The sequence below is a fragment of the Hyperoodon ampullatus genome (assembly GCF_949752795.1).
Source record: "Hyperoodon ampullatus genome assembly, chromosome: 2".
NCBI lineage: Eukaryota > Metazoa > Chordata > Mammalia > Artiodactyla > Ziphiidae > Hyperoodon > Hyperoodon ampullatus.
In genome coordinates, this window is record NC_136915.1 from 118,751,017 (window position 1) to 118,766,271 (window position 15,255).

Below are 15,255 nucleotides of genomic sequence, written 5' to 3' on the forward strand. Positions count from 1 at the left end.
GTGTCTCAGCGATGCCTGGATTTGTGCCTCCCCCTTCCTCTCACCCCCATGACTTCCCAAACCCATTAACAGGTCAGACAACTTCTGGGCTCCGTTTGTCTCCTTGCATGCTCATACTGGTTCTGCCTCTCAGCTCAGATGCACACCTCAAAACTCTGCCAAGGCTTGTCATGTTGTTGAAGGGGACCTGGACCTTCACATGTTCCTCTAAACAGCTGCTAAGATAAATCCAACAGATATTCTCACTTACAGACACAAAGATCTAGATGAAATCATGACCACAGTAGTATTTTTTTAAATAAAAGGCTACAAATAACCTAAGTGTCCATTTAGTAGGAATCTGGTTAAGCACATGAAAGTATACCCATGCAATGGCAAAACCTGCCGCTTCTGTAAAGAAAGGAAAGACTACTATAGAATGAGCTCTGGGCTTCCCGGTGGCGCAGTGGTTGAGAGTCCGCCTGCCGATGCAGGGGACACGGGTTCGTGCCCCAGTCCGGGAAGATCCCACATGCCGCGGAGCGGCTGGGCCTGTGAGCCATGGCCGCTGAGCCTGTGCGTCTGGAGCCTGTGCTCTGCAACAGGCTCTCTCTCTCTATGTATATATAGAATGAGCTCTAAGATATATTGTTAATGGAAAGAACAAAGTCTTGGACAGTGTGTATCATATGCTACCAGTTGGATAAAAAATAACTGTATGTTTATGTAGATAAAGATAAGTTCTGAAAGGAAATACAAAAATCTTATCAGTGGCTGCCTCTGTGGAGGGAACTGGATTGGCTTGGGGATTTTTTTAATGTATACTTTTTGTACTGCCAGATATTTTTTAAACCATTTGTGTGTACTACTCTTTTGATATATTTTTTAAGTGCTTAAAATGCCTCTTCTGTATAAGCCTCCCGTATTTACCCAAAAGAATTTCCCTCCTTATTGTCAGGTCTGGATGCAAAACAGCCATAATATCTCTCTTCTCCCCCAAACTGTGGCCTCAGCCCTGTCCCCCTGTCTGTAAGTTACACTGCCCTTGACTTACATTCATGATACTCTCGTGTCCACTTGCGTTACATGTGCTTTGCATCCTGTTTATGTTTTTGAATACTGTGCTTGTGCTGTCATGCGCCCCTGCACATGGTCCATGGGGTCAGTATGACTTCTGTGGCCTGAAGTGAGTACTCCCAGGGAGCCAGGCAGTGCTTCCTACACAGCAGGAGCTTAATTACTGCTTTGCTCATTGGCTGGTCATTGCATGGATAATTATCTTTGTAAGGCTTTATCACAGAAGCTCAACAAAGACATGTAAGATGATAAATGATGTACATTATTACACTCCAGAATAGAGCATCCCAAAAGGTCTTGGACCCATAGGATCTCTTCTGCTCCTTAAACAAATCTGGCCAGTTCAATAGCTATGCAACTCAGGACATGTGAAAGGCCAGCAGCAGGCAACGGTCCACACCTCTGGTGTTCATCTGACCTGCTGTGACCCCTATCATTTCCCACTCCCTCTTCTCATCAAACTCCTTGACTGAGCAGCTCAGCTCCTAATAGGTGCCTCGGCTCCTCCCCACCTTCCTTTTGCATATATTTTCCAAGTTTTACCCTTGACACTTTCTCCAGGATGTGGTCTGTCCACACTTGTCTCCAGGAAGAAGCTAGCCTGGCCAACCACACACCTGCAGGGGAGAGAGATCAGGTGGGGCATAAGCAAGTGGCTTATCCCCCAAGACTAAGTGGCCCTGGGATCTGGGGACCCTGGAATCTGTGGTTCCAGTGTGAACACAGGCTGGGAGACACTGACAGCTTACCAGGAAACCAGACTCCTCTCCAGCAGGAGTTGAACAGACGTGTTTAGTGATGGCCCACGAGTGCCCTTTGGCTGCTATAGAGAAGAAAAGTACAGAATAGAGAGGAGACCAGACATTTAATTCAGGAAAGAAATTTAGACTGCCTCTAAATAACAACACAGTTCTATATTAAATTCATACCTTAAATACAGAGTGGGGCAACTGATGAACAAGGCTCCATGCAATGTCACCTGTTGGGGGTCCCTGAATAGGCCCTCTTCCAGCTTACCCTTTCCTGGGCTCGGCCAGAGTCTCAGCCTGCTCTCCACAGCCTTGTGGAAGGGTCTGGCCTGAAGACTCAGGGGGCGCCCAGCAAGGTGCCTGATTCCCAACTGCTCAGCTGTCTGAGCCCTCCCTCCAGCATGTGCCATGGGGAACATCAGGACTCAGAACTTAAATACAATATTGTTTCTAACTGTGAAGAGGCCAAAATAGATGTCTAATAATGTGTTTTTGTAAGTCAAACCTCGTTCTGTAGACAAAGCTGGTCCCACTGCCAGGTTATCAGGATGGCATGGGCTCTGGGTGATTTTTCCACTCAGAGATGGGCTTGCTTTGCACCATCTACCCTCGCTCCTGCCTACACCCTTTTGTGACCAAAGCCCAGGCATGGCCTCCTTGGATAACCTGCCAGCTGGCTTACAGCTAGTTATTCCACCCCCACAGAGGGGGCTGTTTCTTTTCCTCTGTATCCCCATTATCTTTCCTTCTTCTTTGGAAGATGGGCCTGGGCAAGGGAAGGGTCTAAAAACGTGGTCATCCCTGATTAGGGAGGAGGGAAGACAAGTCATAGATTAGAAAACCAGAGGAAGGGAATCAATGCTAATAATAACACCACCATACATTTACATAGCACTTGAAAGATTACCAGTACTTGGATTGCTGAGTCCGTTTTTGGAAACTACCCAATATCTCTACTCATTCTTGTCCAGTCTGTGAGTTGAGATAGTATTTAACAGCCTTGCTCCTATAATGGTTGTTAGCAATCATTTTCAAAACAAAATATAGACCATGCACAAACTCTCATATCCTCTCCAGACTAGGAACCGCTCTGCAGAGAGTCATGTGGTGTCATCCATTGTGACAGAAGCTGGACTGTTAGAAAGGTGAGAACAGGCAACTAGGAATGTATACAGAAGTTCTCCAGCTCCTTGCGGCTCAGCCGAGCAGGGTTCTCAGCTTTGGATGCTCTCTTTCCCACCTGCAGAAGAAAAGGAGAACTTCAGACCCTCCCACTAAGAGATCCTTATAACAACCCTGTGGGCTATGAATTATTATCCCAATTCATAATTCATAAGAAAAGGAAGCTCAGATGGGTAAGACAAATAATTCAGGGTCAACTACTAGTAAGAAGTAAAGGAGGGGCTTGAATCCAGTTCTTCTGGCTCCATTTCTAGTGCTTTTTAACCACACCACCCCTCTTCGTGACCCACCTAGATTGCCTTGGCCCACATGGTGTCCTTTACAAGCCTGGCCTGTCCAGCTGGCTTTAATGTAGGGCCGCAGCTCAAGTGCCAGAAATTCCAGCAGGCACCCATCTACCCTCTCCCTTGTGACCAGGGGCAACATCTTTATCAGGCCACAGGTGGAAGCTCAGGTGTTAAATGAGGCTGATGGGTGGGGTGCTCTCCATGCTCTAAATTCTCTGGGTATAAATGGGAAGTATAATTATACTACCTCATAGTATTCTGTGAGGATTAAATAAGTTAGTTCACATGACGTCACTGGCAGGCTAATATATATGTGCAATAAACCTCCAATAAACGTTGAGTCCCTACTTTCCATTCCCTAAATGGCCTGATGGGAATCATTTCGGCCACCGGGCTCGCTGGTCTCTTTTGTGCAGTGTCCATCCCAGCAGCAGCTGAAGATCACCTATGTCCTGGAATGATTCCCAATTACTTACTAATGGGAAAATCATTTAAATTCATGTATCCTCCCTTCTCTGCTCCCCATTCCCCAACACACAGGTACCCGTGGAAAGGAGAGATGTCCAGTGTGTGGCACACAGCTGGGAAGCTAGCCTGGGGATAGCCTTAATTTAAAACTCTATCTCCCCAACAGGAGTCAAACTCCAAAATAGGATATGATCTTGGGTTAGACCATCACTCTCCTTGAACCTCAGTTTCTTCATCTCTAAAATGAAGATTTGGATTAGAAGATCCCTAAAATCCCTACAACCCTGAGACTCTATGGATGACTTTTCACACGTGTATGACTTCAGGGCTATGCTATGAGCACTAAACCCATTCAGAGGAGTTCCTTACCTCTTCATAGATAGTTTTATTGAAGGAAGTGTTGCGGTTCGTCTTCTTGGATCCAGACTAGAAATTCAGAGGGTAAAGAGTGCTTAACTTCAAGTTAAGAAATGTCCCACTCCTAACTGATGTGAGAGGTCCCAAAGGAGACTCAGGGTCCAGAAAGTCCCTGAAGTATCCCCAGCCAGAAATGAATAGAATTTCCTACCCCAGGAGTAAACAATGGTGTTTACGGTTTCCAAAGAAGGCACAGTACATACTTGCCTATGATATGACATTTCTGAACCAAAAGACTTTAGCATCCCACACCCACATACCCCTAAAATCTACACATACACACATCCCCAGCACACACACATACCCCCTTCAGACAAACCTAATACAAATACTGCCTCAAACTGTGTATCTTTTCAACACATAGCATACATACACACCTTAGTGTAAACAATTCTGGTACATACATAAATACCAATCCTAGCACATACCCTGAACATGGTGAAACACTGGAGACAGTGCAGGAACTCAGAAGCACTTTCAGTAGTATACAGAGCCTTCATAACCTAATACAAAAGTATGTGATCATGGTGCCTGGGACCATCTATATGTCCATAAACTCTAGTGTATAATTTAAATATAAATACCTCTCATGGTAGAATCCAAGTTGATTTAATGACTTATTAGAAGGAGAGTGAGTGAAAAGTCTAAAAATCTTCCCAAACCTCTCCCCCATTTGACACAAACACAGGATCCCTGACACACATGAACTCAACACTCCCACAGTTTGGCAGGCTCCAAACTTCCCATGCTATCATGGTAAGGTTTTGGCTTCATACTGTGGCTCCAGCCTTGGAATTAACATTCTTCCCACCCACCCCCCCACCCCCCAAGGTGGAAATATGACCATGGGCACTAGGTTGTCCCACTTTGTGGTCCCAGGCACATGTAACAACTGTGAGCTCAGCTTGGAGCAGGATTCAAGGAGACCGTGATGGGCTGCCTCGGTCTGGAGACCTCCACCAGCAGGTGAGTGGCCAGAGCCTTTGTCTGATTCTCTGAAAGTCAACACTGGTTCTCTCTAGGTCCAGTCTACTCCTCCAGTTCCAGGTTATATGCCCCTGCCTTGGAAATGACTCCATTATCTCCCACCATAGCCTCAGTTGGTCTAATTAGGACGCTGTGGTCCTTCTGCACAAAGCACCTCCTTTCTGTCCTTGACAGTCCTCCGCCTCCCACAGAAACTCCTATAGAACGCACTCTTCTCCTAATCTCAGAGCTGTTCTTTTTCTCCAGACAGAACCAGAAAGGCATTTCTAGATGACCCATTTACATTTAAACACAGTCATTTAACACAAACTACTCAGATACACACAGTGGAAGACAACTCACTCAGAAGTACACACACACACACACACACACACACACACACCCTCTGCAAACACATGCCTGCATATGCACAGGCAAAATACATATCTGCATAAAAAGCACCCTGTGGAGGAGACTTACCTTCCAGGAAGACTGTACTAATGAATACAATGAATGTGCATTATCTTGTGATGTGGAAGCAGAAGACTAAAGAAAAGAGAAATAAAACCATTTCAGAAGCAGAGATCCAACACAACCCTGGCGAGGCAGGCATCTCTCTCTTCCATTCCTCCCCTTCAACCTTGCCCAGACAGCAGGTTTAAGTGTTAGTGAAAAGAATCCTGGACTAGTTGGGAGGTCAGACAACGTGAAAGCTAGTCCTGCTCTGTTATTAAAGATAGCTGCTATTTTTTGAGTGCTTACTCTGTATACGCATTCTCCCCTAACCCTTATAACACTCCTACAAAATAGGAATAATCATAATTTGCCCCATTCTACAGATGAGACTCCAAAAGGGTAAATAGCCCAAGTCAGAGAGTGTGCTCACAGTAGAAGAAGGATCTAAACCTCAGACTCTCCAAGGTTCTTTCCTCAACACCTCGGTGCCTCCCTTTGACATCATGCCTTCTGTCTCTGGACCTGAGCCAGGTGTCCTCAAAGGCAGGTAACCATCCTCTTTTTAAGATGCTCCAGAGGAGAAATCTCATTCTCACCATCATCTCAGTCTAAGAGGATTTCTTCCTTGCATTTATTTAAATTCCTCTTGTTGGAATTCAATGTGACTAAAGCCAGAAAACTGCCAGATATCAATGGCCCTTACATCTCTCTTTGACTTTGACCCATTATCAGTGAATCACATTATCTTAAGGGGAGTAGAAGTAGGCAACACTCAGCTTGGGAATTCCAGAGTGGCTCTGAGGGGTCGGGCACCTTCCTTCCTCCTTTCCTCCCTCTCTTCCATTTCTCTCCTCTCTTCCTCTCCCCTCCATTGCCTTCCCTTCTCCTCTTCCCCTTCCCTTTCTCCTCTTCCCTCTTTTCTTGATCTTCCTCTGAAGCTTATCACCATTCCCCAAGAGTTTTCTTTGCCCTGCAGCCTAGCCACCGAGCTGAAGAGGTTGCTGCTTCAAGTCTTTAATTCTTTAAAAAATAAATAGGTAAAATAATGTCATTTTTATCAGAAATTAACATTACTGGCCACCAGGGGGCAGTGTTTCCTTTGAGAGAGATGCCTCAGCAATCTGGGTTATCAATACAGTCATTTTAGCAGTCAATATTACAGGCTCCTTCTCCAGTTTACGGGTGAATTTCCACAGTCCCAGAATGTTAGAGATGAAGTAGGTAGAGGTGGAGTGAAGACTCGGAAACCATTTGGCTCAGCTTTGCCGCAACACAGCTATGTGGCCTTGAGCACGTTAGCTAACCTCTGAGTTTGTTTCTTCATCCAAGAAATGGGTTTTTTTTCAATTTATTTATTTTTGGCTTTTTGGGTCTTTGTTGCTGCGCACAGCCTTTCTCTAGTTGTGGCGAGCGGGAGCTACTCTTCGTTGTGGTGCACGGACTTCTCGTTGCAGTGGCTTCTCTTGTTGTGGAGCATGGGTTCTAGGTGCACTGGCTTCAGTAGTTGTGGCATGCAGGCTCAATAGTTGTGGTGCACGGGCTTAGTTGCTCCGCGGCATGTGGGATCTTCCTGGACCAGGGCTCGAACCCGTGTCCCCTGCATTGGCAGGTGGATTCGTAACCACTACTCCACCAGGGAAGTCCCCGAAATGGGGTTTTTATTAGACCTACTTCATGAGGTTGTTTTGTGACATTCAATAAGAAAATAGACATGTTAAGTGCTTAATAAATGCTATTGTTAAGTCATAATTAGATAAAAGAGAACAACACAGACGCATTCTCTCCTGAAAGCAGGTATAATCAAGGGCAGGAATAAAAAGTACAAGGTCCCCAAGTATTGGAAGCAACAGGCAGGGAAAACAAGTTGAGTCCCCTGACAAGTTTCCTCCTCCCACTGACTTTATCTGGACCACACTTGCTACCAGGCATGGAAGAGAAAAGAATGTCTGCATCAGACTTTCCAGCTCTGTTCAGCTGTCGAGACATTCCAGAATCACACTCATCTTTACAAACAACTTAATGCAGCTGAGGCCAAGCTGTCTTCCGGACTCCAGGAGCACCAAGGTCTTACTCTGCCATTCAAGGGTGTGAGTGTCTAGGGGGCATTAGGAAACCCCATGGACAGGTACAGAATGGATTCGAGAAACCAGAGTGGTACCTGGGGCTGGACGATGGCGTAGATGGTGCTCCGTTCTCCAGGGGAATTCTGCTCCTGCACAAGAGATAGTAAAAGGACATATGGTAACGTGAGCAGACAGCTGTGTCTGTCTGAATTTGGATCGAGTAGGGGAGAAACAGCATAAGAAGAGGCACTCCCAGGAATCTGGGAGGGAGGTGTTCTTTGAGCATCTCAGGATAGGGAGAGACCATAGGAGCGACTCACCGTGCAGCAGTTAGTGTCAGAAGTGAGGAACCTCCCAAGTGTGAAAGAATTGCATCGAGGGTCTCCTGTCACTTGCTTTACTTTGGTAACTTAGAAACTTGCCTTTGCTGACTTTCTGACAAAATTTGCCACATAACTACTGATAATGGGCAGAGCTTTGGGTGGGGCTCTAATCTGAGCTTTACCTATAAGGACACAAATTCAGGGACTCTAAATGTTCTAAAGCCCCCTCTCTAGATCCAGCTTTGGTGGCCAGCTTGCCTTTGGCCTCAAGCCAGCCTCTGAGCAGCTGTGGTACTGGGTGGAGCCCTGGAGCAAGGCCAAAGGCAGGGAGCACACACCCCTCCTGCTTCTCTCTTCAGTCCTGCCCCACGGGAGACTGGGGCTGGAGGCATTTCATGCTGCTCGACCCCAAACACAGACTGCCAGGCTGGGCTCTGGGGGAGAGCCCATGGAGACCATTAGAGTCCATTAGACAAGGAAGAAGCTGAATTCCCCAGAAGCAGGAAGACGCTAAGAGGAGCAGAGAAACATCAGCCGTCCGTGGAGGCTGGAGTCGCTGGCATCTGGCAAGAAACAGGAGTTTGTGCTTTTCTCTTCTGCCCAGACCTGAGTGAAGTGTCTCCAGAAAGGTCAAAGCTGGGGCCCAAAGCGAGACCACGTGAAGTTTGAGATTTAGGCCTTCAAGCAGAACCTTGGGGACAGTAGGGACAGGCCGTGGAGAGATGTGGCCACGGAGGGAGGAAGCCCTGAGTCAGATGCAGAGTAACAGACCTGAATCTCCAAGAGGTCTCTTTTACTCTGAGTAGTTATTTTCCTTTGTCTTCTCCTCCATCTACTTAATCTAAAGTCACCTTCATTTTGTTGGGGAAGAAAGGTTATTTTTACTGAGCATTTGGGCATCCGTGGCTGTAGGAAGATGCACTTGCTCTCAGGAATTTGTACCAGCATCCAGTAATGATGGGAGAAACAAAGTCTCCTTTTGTTTTTCATGCCCCAATATTCCATGGGTGGGGCAAGGAAACAGGCCAGGGGAGCCACACTGATTCCTAATTCCCACTGAGCCCAGACCTTTGGGAAGCTGCTTCTCTGTTCTATGAGGTCTCACAGGGCCTCACACCTGTGACAAGGAAGAGTCCCACTGCTGTGACTTCCTGCCTCGCCCCTGCAGGTGAAGCACCAAGAATGGGGGTGGGAAGAGGGCCCTTCCTCCCCCCACCCATCTCCCTTCCCACCTGGCAGTTCAGCTGGGCACTGCCTTTCCCCGAGGCCTGTCACACATCCTGCCCTGCTCAGGGGCAGAACAGCAGGAGGGCCCCTGCAGCCCCCTGCAGTTTCCTCCTCTTCGACACCCCTGGATGACAGGCAGACTTGGCCACTACCTGCAGAGACTGACTGGCCAGAGAGGTTCGCAGAGGAACTAACCTTTGTGCTAACCTGGTTACTCTCTCTAGCACCTCAGCCAGACTCGGGCCTCTTCCTCCCAAAGCATTGTGAGCACAGACCACTGAGCCAGCTGTGAAACTGCTGTGCTTTGGCTGCTCAGGCTGGCCTCCTTCTCAGCCTGGGCAACGATCAAGGGACCCGCAAAAGTAAACTCGGACTTGCAGGGACACGAGAATTTGTGGTCAGACACAAAATACAAGAAGGTTGGACTCTTCATGGGGCTGAGCCTGGCTGGTAAGACAGGACAGAAATGAGGACACCAGGGGGTCATCCCTCCCCAACAGGTGCAATGCTGCACCAAGATGCCCCTTCTGCCTCCTTCATTTTTTCTGCACCCCGGCCCCCTTGTTTTCCTCTTTTCCTCCATGGCCAGAGCTAGGAGGCTGTTGGAGAAAAGATAGATGGGGAGGACTGAGGACAATTGTCTGGTCCTCTTTCCCCCTGCTCTGGATGGTCATCCTCCCAAGTGCATCTCCCAGACTAGCTGAGAGAAACCACAGCCCCTAGGGTGCCATACTTGATTTCTCCTGGTTTGCACGTTGTTGACATCTTCATAGATCGTCAGAAATTCCTCTGGTCTGGTCTCTGTGAGAGGAAAGCAAAGAAGCAAAGAAAAGAGCTGCAGAGACCTCCAGAGGGCATCCTGTCCAGGCTTCTGCTTCTGGCAGTCCTCCCTCCATCCCAGATGACCAAGACCTTGAGAAAAGTTCTAGAAAGGAGGCAGATTAGTGCTCTTCCTAGGATACCCGAAATGCAGTGGCAGCAACCTGCCCTGACATACCTATTCCGTCAGGCCAGGCAGAGTGCAGGTAAATCTGCACATTGGGGATCAGACTGTAAACATCCAGCAGCCACTCCAAAAGGCGTGACCTGGGAGAGAGGGCCCAGCAGCCACTGCTTCCCCGCCCCCAAGCACACACACACATACCTCAATGCCCCCAAGGAAAAAGCAGGTACTGTGCTCCCAGGTACATGCCACTGGGGATGTCAAATCAGGCAACATTCCTCCTAGGGACCCTCCACTTACGTGACTGCTTCCTCTTCCGCCTCCACACATAGAAGCAGGTGAGGGTGCCCAGGAACAATGCCGTTAGGAGAATCATGATGCTCATCAAAGTGGTCAGAAAGATGAAATCTGAGGGATATGGAAGGCACCAGGCCTGAGTGCTAAGCCCTCTCTGTTCTCCCTTCCCACCTGTCTGCTGCAGGGACTGTCTCAAAATCCACACTCCTCTCTCAAATGGCTGGTCTCCTCGCACCCTGTGAATTCACCATCAAAGTCATCTCTCTTCTCAATTGGCTGACCTCCCCTGAGTGATGTTAAGAGCCTGGGTATTAGTGTCTCAGAGGCCAGGCTCAATTCTAATTCTATAACCTCTGTGCCCTTGGGCAACTTCCTTAATTAAACTCTCTGAGCCTCTGTTTTGTCACTTACAGAAAGGAGATAACGTTATCTACACATGGGGGTTAATTATGGAGTCTAATATATGTAAAACATCTGGCACAGCAAATGTTAATCCATTCACTCGTTTGTTTTTAACTCAACAAACATTTGTTGCACACGTACTATGTGCCAGGCAAGTCTTCCATTTCACCTTCTGCTATTCTTGCTTTCACTGCTCTTCTTCATTCAAACTTTAACATTTGTGTCACACGTGTAGCCTCTTATATAACCCAGCCAACATGGGGAGAAGGGTAATGAATTAAAGTTCCAGATGCCAGCTGACTAGGCTCTTTACAAACATTATATCATTTAACCTTAACAACAATCCTGTGAGGTACTTATTATTATCATTCCCATTTTACCCAAAAGAAAAATTGAGGCTCAGAGAGGTAATGCGTCAGCCTGAGTTCACAGATGTAGTGAATGATGAAGCCATGGCTGGCATGACCCAAACTCCAGTGTCCTTGTCACTCCACATTACTTCAGCTTGTTTGTTTCTTTTTTGCCCATGAATGCTTAGTTTATTGCCCCATTTGATTATAAGTTCCTTAAGTATGGGAACTGTGGGTTGTATTTTCCTGTCATGCCCATGCTGATGGCACAGTAATTCTTTGTTTATCTAATCAATAGTGGTGTAAACTTAACTCGGGGTAACTCTTAGGATGAGCATAAGCAAAAAAAAACCCCAAGAACTCTTCTAGCTACCCCCAAGGTCATCCTGATGACCCTATGACCCAGAATACTGTGTACAGCATAGTTACCTCTTGGGGAGCTATATGGTTTGGGGGAGTTATCACTCAGGAGGAGAAAGTAGATCTCCATCAGTCTCTCAGAGAAAGAAAGTAATGATCAGCATCATGGCAGGGCTGCGACTCACCAAACAACTAGCATTCCCTACATAAAGCAGAAATGCGCATCTCCCAGAAGGAGATTCTTTATTGGGACAAAATTCTTCCCAGACAAAGACAGCCCTGACTTTATGGAAACTGTGTGCCTAGAGGCCAGGACCTCCCTGGGGAAGGACTGCAAAGCCCTGGGGGAGGCAGCCAAGGGATCTCAGAGTCAAGTCTCCTTTGCACATGAGCCAGGCTGTGGGGTCCCACACCTTCAGCCCCTGTTACAGCGCAAAGTGTTCCACTTACTCGGGTGGGCATTCAGACAGCCCTGTGTGAGTTGGAGGCTGTGGTTTGCCCAGCTGACAGGGTTGCTGACATTGCAGGTGTATGTGTGCAAACCACTGACATCAATCTGCTCCTCCAGTTTGGTGAGGTTCCTGGGTGTCTGAATCAGCTCAGTCCCTTTATACCAAGCATAGCTCACATCACCACCTCTGGAGACTGAGCAGGACAGAGTCACTTGGCATATCCCCCTGTCCAGGAACTTCCATCTCTCCACCAGCTGGGGCTTCTCAACACGATCTGGAAGCAGAGATTCTGATCAGAAAGCTGCTGGAAATACAAGCCCTGCAGGAGTCAGAGGTGTAACATGAGCTGTCCTGAGGACTCACCAAATACAGAAACCTGGAACTTATGTCTCCAAACCTTCCCAGTGTCTTCAGTGACCTCCAGGAGGTAGAGGCCACTGTCCTGCTGCCGAACTGCCATGATGAGAAGAGTTAAGTTTTCGCTTATAAAGCTCAGTCTATTTTTGAAATGATTTGAAGTCCAATTCAAACTCTTCCCTACATCGCTCTGGCTGGAAACATTCTTCCAAGAGTGTATCAAATAACATCTTGAATTTGAGTATGGCTGCATCTTCCATATAACAGAGTATGTCCTTATCTGTATGCTGGGGGGCCGTAACCAGACAGACTCTCCGGAGATTCCAACCACAGTATCAGCAGAACCTAGGGATTATAGGAAAGAGAACACAAGCTGGAGGTGGAAAGAAGAGTTTCAAGCCTGAGCATTGTGGGTTGTTGGATGTGACCTCCCTTAAACCAAGAAGATGGAAATGCATATGAGGAGCCCAAAGTCTAAGAGAACCTGAAAGTGTATCTCCCTTATCTGCCTCCCCTACCTCCATGCTCTGTGCCTGAGTCTGAAGGGCCCACAAACCAGTAATAATAGCTAAAGTCTCCTGAGTTCTTATTATGGGACAAACAGGTTTTAAACACTTTACATATTTTTACTATTTCACTTTACAATGATCCTAAAAGAGTCTTATCCCCATTTTACAGGTTAGGAAACTGAGTTAGAAAGAACTTAAAAGTAACTGGCCCAAGTTACACAGTGAGAAAGATGAGCTTAAAATCCAGTCAATTTGGCATTAGAGGACGAATTCTTAACCACAATGTTATAAATATCATATATGATGTCACTCCTACCCTGCAGTGCTGAGGCAACCAACAGTGGCCATCAGTGACTGCTGGAAATTCTTAATGGCCAGACCTAATAAGACTAACCCTCCAAGTTGAACTAATGGCTCCCTCCTCTGTCCTCCATACTCATAGAACTGGATTCATAATCCTTTCTTGTAGCACTTTGCACATAGGATTGTGGTCTTTATTCATTAGTGTTTGTCAATTTTTTAGTTACTAGAAAGTATCCACAGGATCGCTCCATAGAAAACAAATAGAGAAAAATAAAACTATATTACCAAGGCATATCCTAGCACGTCCCTCTAATGGGGGCTAATGACCGTGAGAATGTGACATAGAGCTGCTTGTCATTGTCTACCCTAGAGTACCCCAGTGCAATCAATGAAAACAAGTGGAAATATCTGTGGCCATTTTTGGCAGGGAAGCTATGTGGCATGGCCCAGTGGATGCTGGAAATAAAAAGGTCTGTCTGGGCGGGTTGAAAAGGGTCAGGGAGAATTTGGAGGAGAGAGTAGAAGAAGGAGATAGTTATACAAACAGATCTGTTAAAATGGAGGACATTGAGAAGAGAACGATGGAGAGAGATCTTTAGATGTCCACATGCATTATAAATACACTCACTCCTAACCATACCTTCATTTCAGCATTTTCTCAAGAGACTAAGTAAATAATTAAAGGACTCGTAATTACTATCTGGTTAATATAATATGTTCCTCTGATTTGACACTCCTAAGAGTAAAACACATGAGGTTCCTATTCATATTCCCACGATTTGGACTGGCTCTGCTTATTACCAAGCCAAAAGCAGAGACTGTGATATACATCTCTGTGACTTTGTCTCTTGAGGTCCTAGCACTACCTAAAGATGTTGAGAACAAAGGTGAACAGAAAAATAATTACTAAACCTAAAAAAAGGACATGAACTGTCATCACCAATTATTCAGTCTTTACTGAGTCCCCCCTGTAATGAGGGCCCTGAAAAGGCAGGGCATCTTCATGTATAAGATATGGTTCCTGACTCCAGAGAATTTGTGATCTGGAAATAGAACATGCTTTCATTCCACAGCATACATTTAAGGTTGAGATACATAATCATCTAAAGAATTCTAATTCTGATCATGGAAGGCCAGATTAAGACATGCTAACCAATGCTCCCACTGAGAATAACTAGAAAAAACTGGCAAAGTATAAAAGCATGTTGTTAATGGCATCAGAGAGCTAATAAAGCAGTATAAAGTTATAGGGCCAAGATCTGGAAGAAGGAAACTCAGAGAGGTGAAACCAGAATTTTTGACTACTGCTCCTTGGAGGCATCTTCTGAGTCCATAAAAAGCAGCTGAAATGCTGAGAAGCTAAGCAGAGCTTACAATAAGCTCAAGGAACTAAGAGAACATGGAGTTCAGGAACCTCTTGATAGGAAGTGGGTATACCTAATATCCAGCAGATTTGGGGTTGGTACCATAAAGGTCTACACACTAAGAGTAAGGGTGAACAAGAAATAGGCCAAGGACTTCCCTGGTGGCACAGTGGTTAAGAATCTGCCTGCCAATGCAGGGGACACGAGTTCAAGCCCTCGTCCTGGAAGATCCCACATGCTGCAGAGCAACTAAGCCTGTGCGCCACAATTACTGAGCCTGCACTCTAGAGCCCACGTGCCACAACTACTGAGCCTGCGTGCCACAACTACTAAAGCCTGCTCACCCTAGAGCCTATGCTCCACAACAAGAGAAGCCATCGCAATGAGAAGCCCGCACACCGCAACGAAGAGCAGCCCCCCCTCGCCACAACTAGAGAAAGCCCACACGCAGCAACAAAGATCCAACACAGCCAAAAATTAATTAATTATTTTTTTTTTAAAAAAAGAATCTGCCTGCCAATGCAGGGGACACCGGCTCAATCCCTGGTCCATGAAGATCCCACATGTCATGGAGCAACTAAGCCTATGTGTCATAACTACTGAGCCTGCACTCAAGAGCCCGCAAGCCACAACTAGTGAGCCTGTGCATCACAACTACTGAAGCCTGCGCACCTAGAGCCCATGCTCCACAAGGAGAGAAGCCACCGCAATGAGAAGCCCATGC

The 15,255-nt window shown here is 46.6% G+C and overlaps 1 protein-coding gene across 1 annotated transcript in view; it reads right to left on the reverse strand.

Moving 5' to 3' along the window:
- Nucleotides 1-2,964: 2,964 nt before the first annotated feature.
- Nucleotides 2,965-15,255, reverse strand: part of CD244 (CD244 molecule) — a gene marked incomplete at both ends in the record, with an annotated part of 35,950 nt that continues 23,659 nt past the window's right edge. The window contains 8 exons of the mRNA XM_079698088.1: nucleotides 2,965-3,045; nucleotides 4,112-4,168; nucleotides 5,606-5,671; nucleotides 7,740-7,793; nucleotides 9,928-9,995; nucleotides 10,438-10,545; nucleotides 11,997-12,272; nucleotides 12,362-12,700. Coding sequence (XP_079554214.1) covers nucleotides 2,965-3,045; nucleotides 4,112-4,168; nucleotides 5,606-5,671; nucleotides 7,740-7,793; nucleotides 9,928-9,995; nucleotides 10,438-10,545; nucleotides 11,997-12,272; nucleotides 12,362-12,700 — 1,049 coding nt within the window. The remainder of the gene's footprint in view (nucleotides 3,046-4,111; nucleotides 4,169-5,605; nucleotides 5,672-7,739; nucleotides 7,794-9,927; nucleotides 9,996-10,437; nucleotides 10,546-11,996; nucleotides 12,273-12,361; nucleotides 12,701-15,255) is intronic.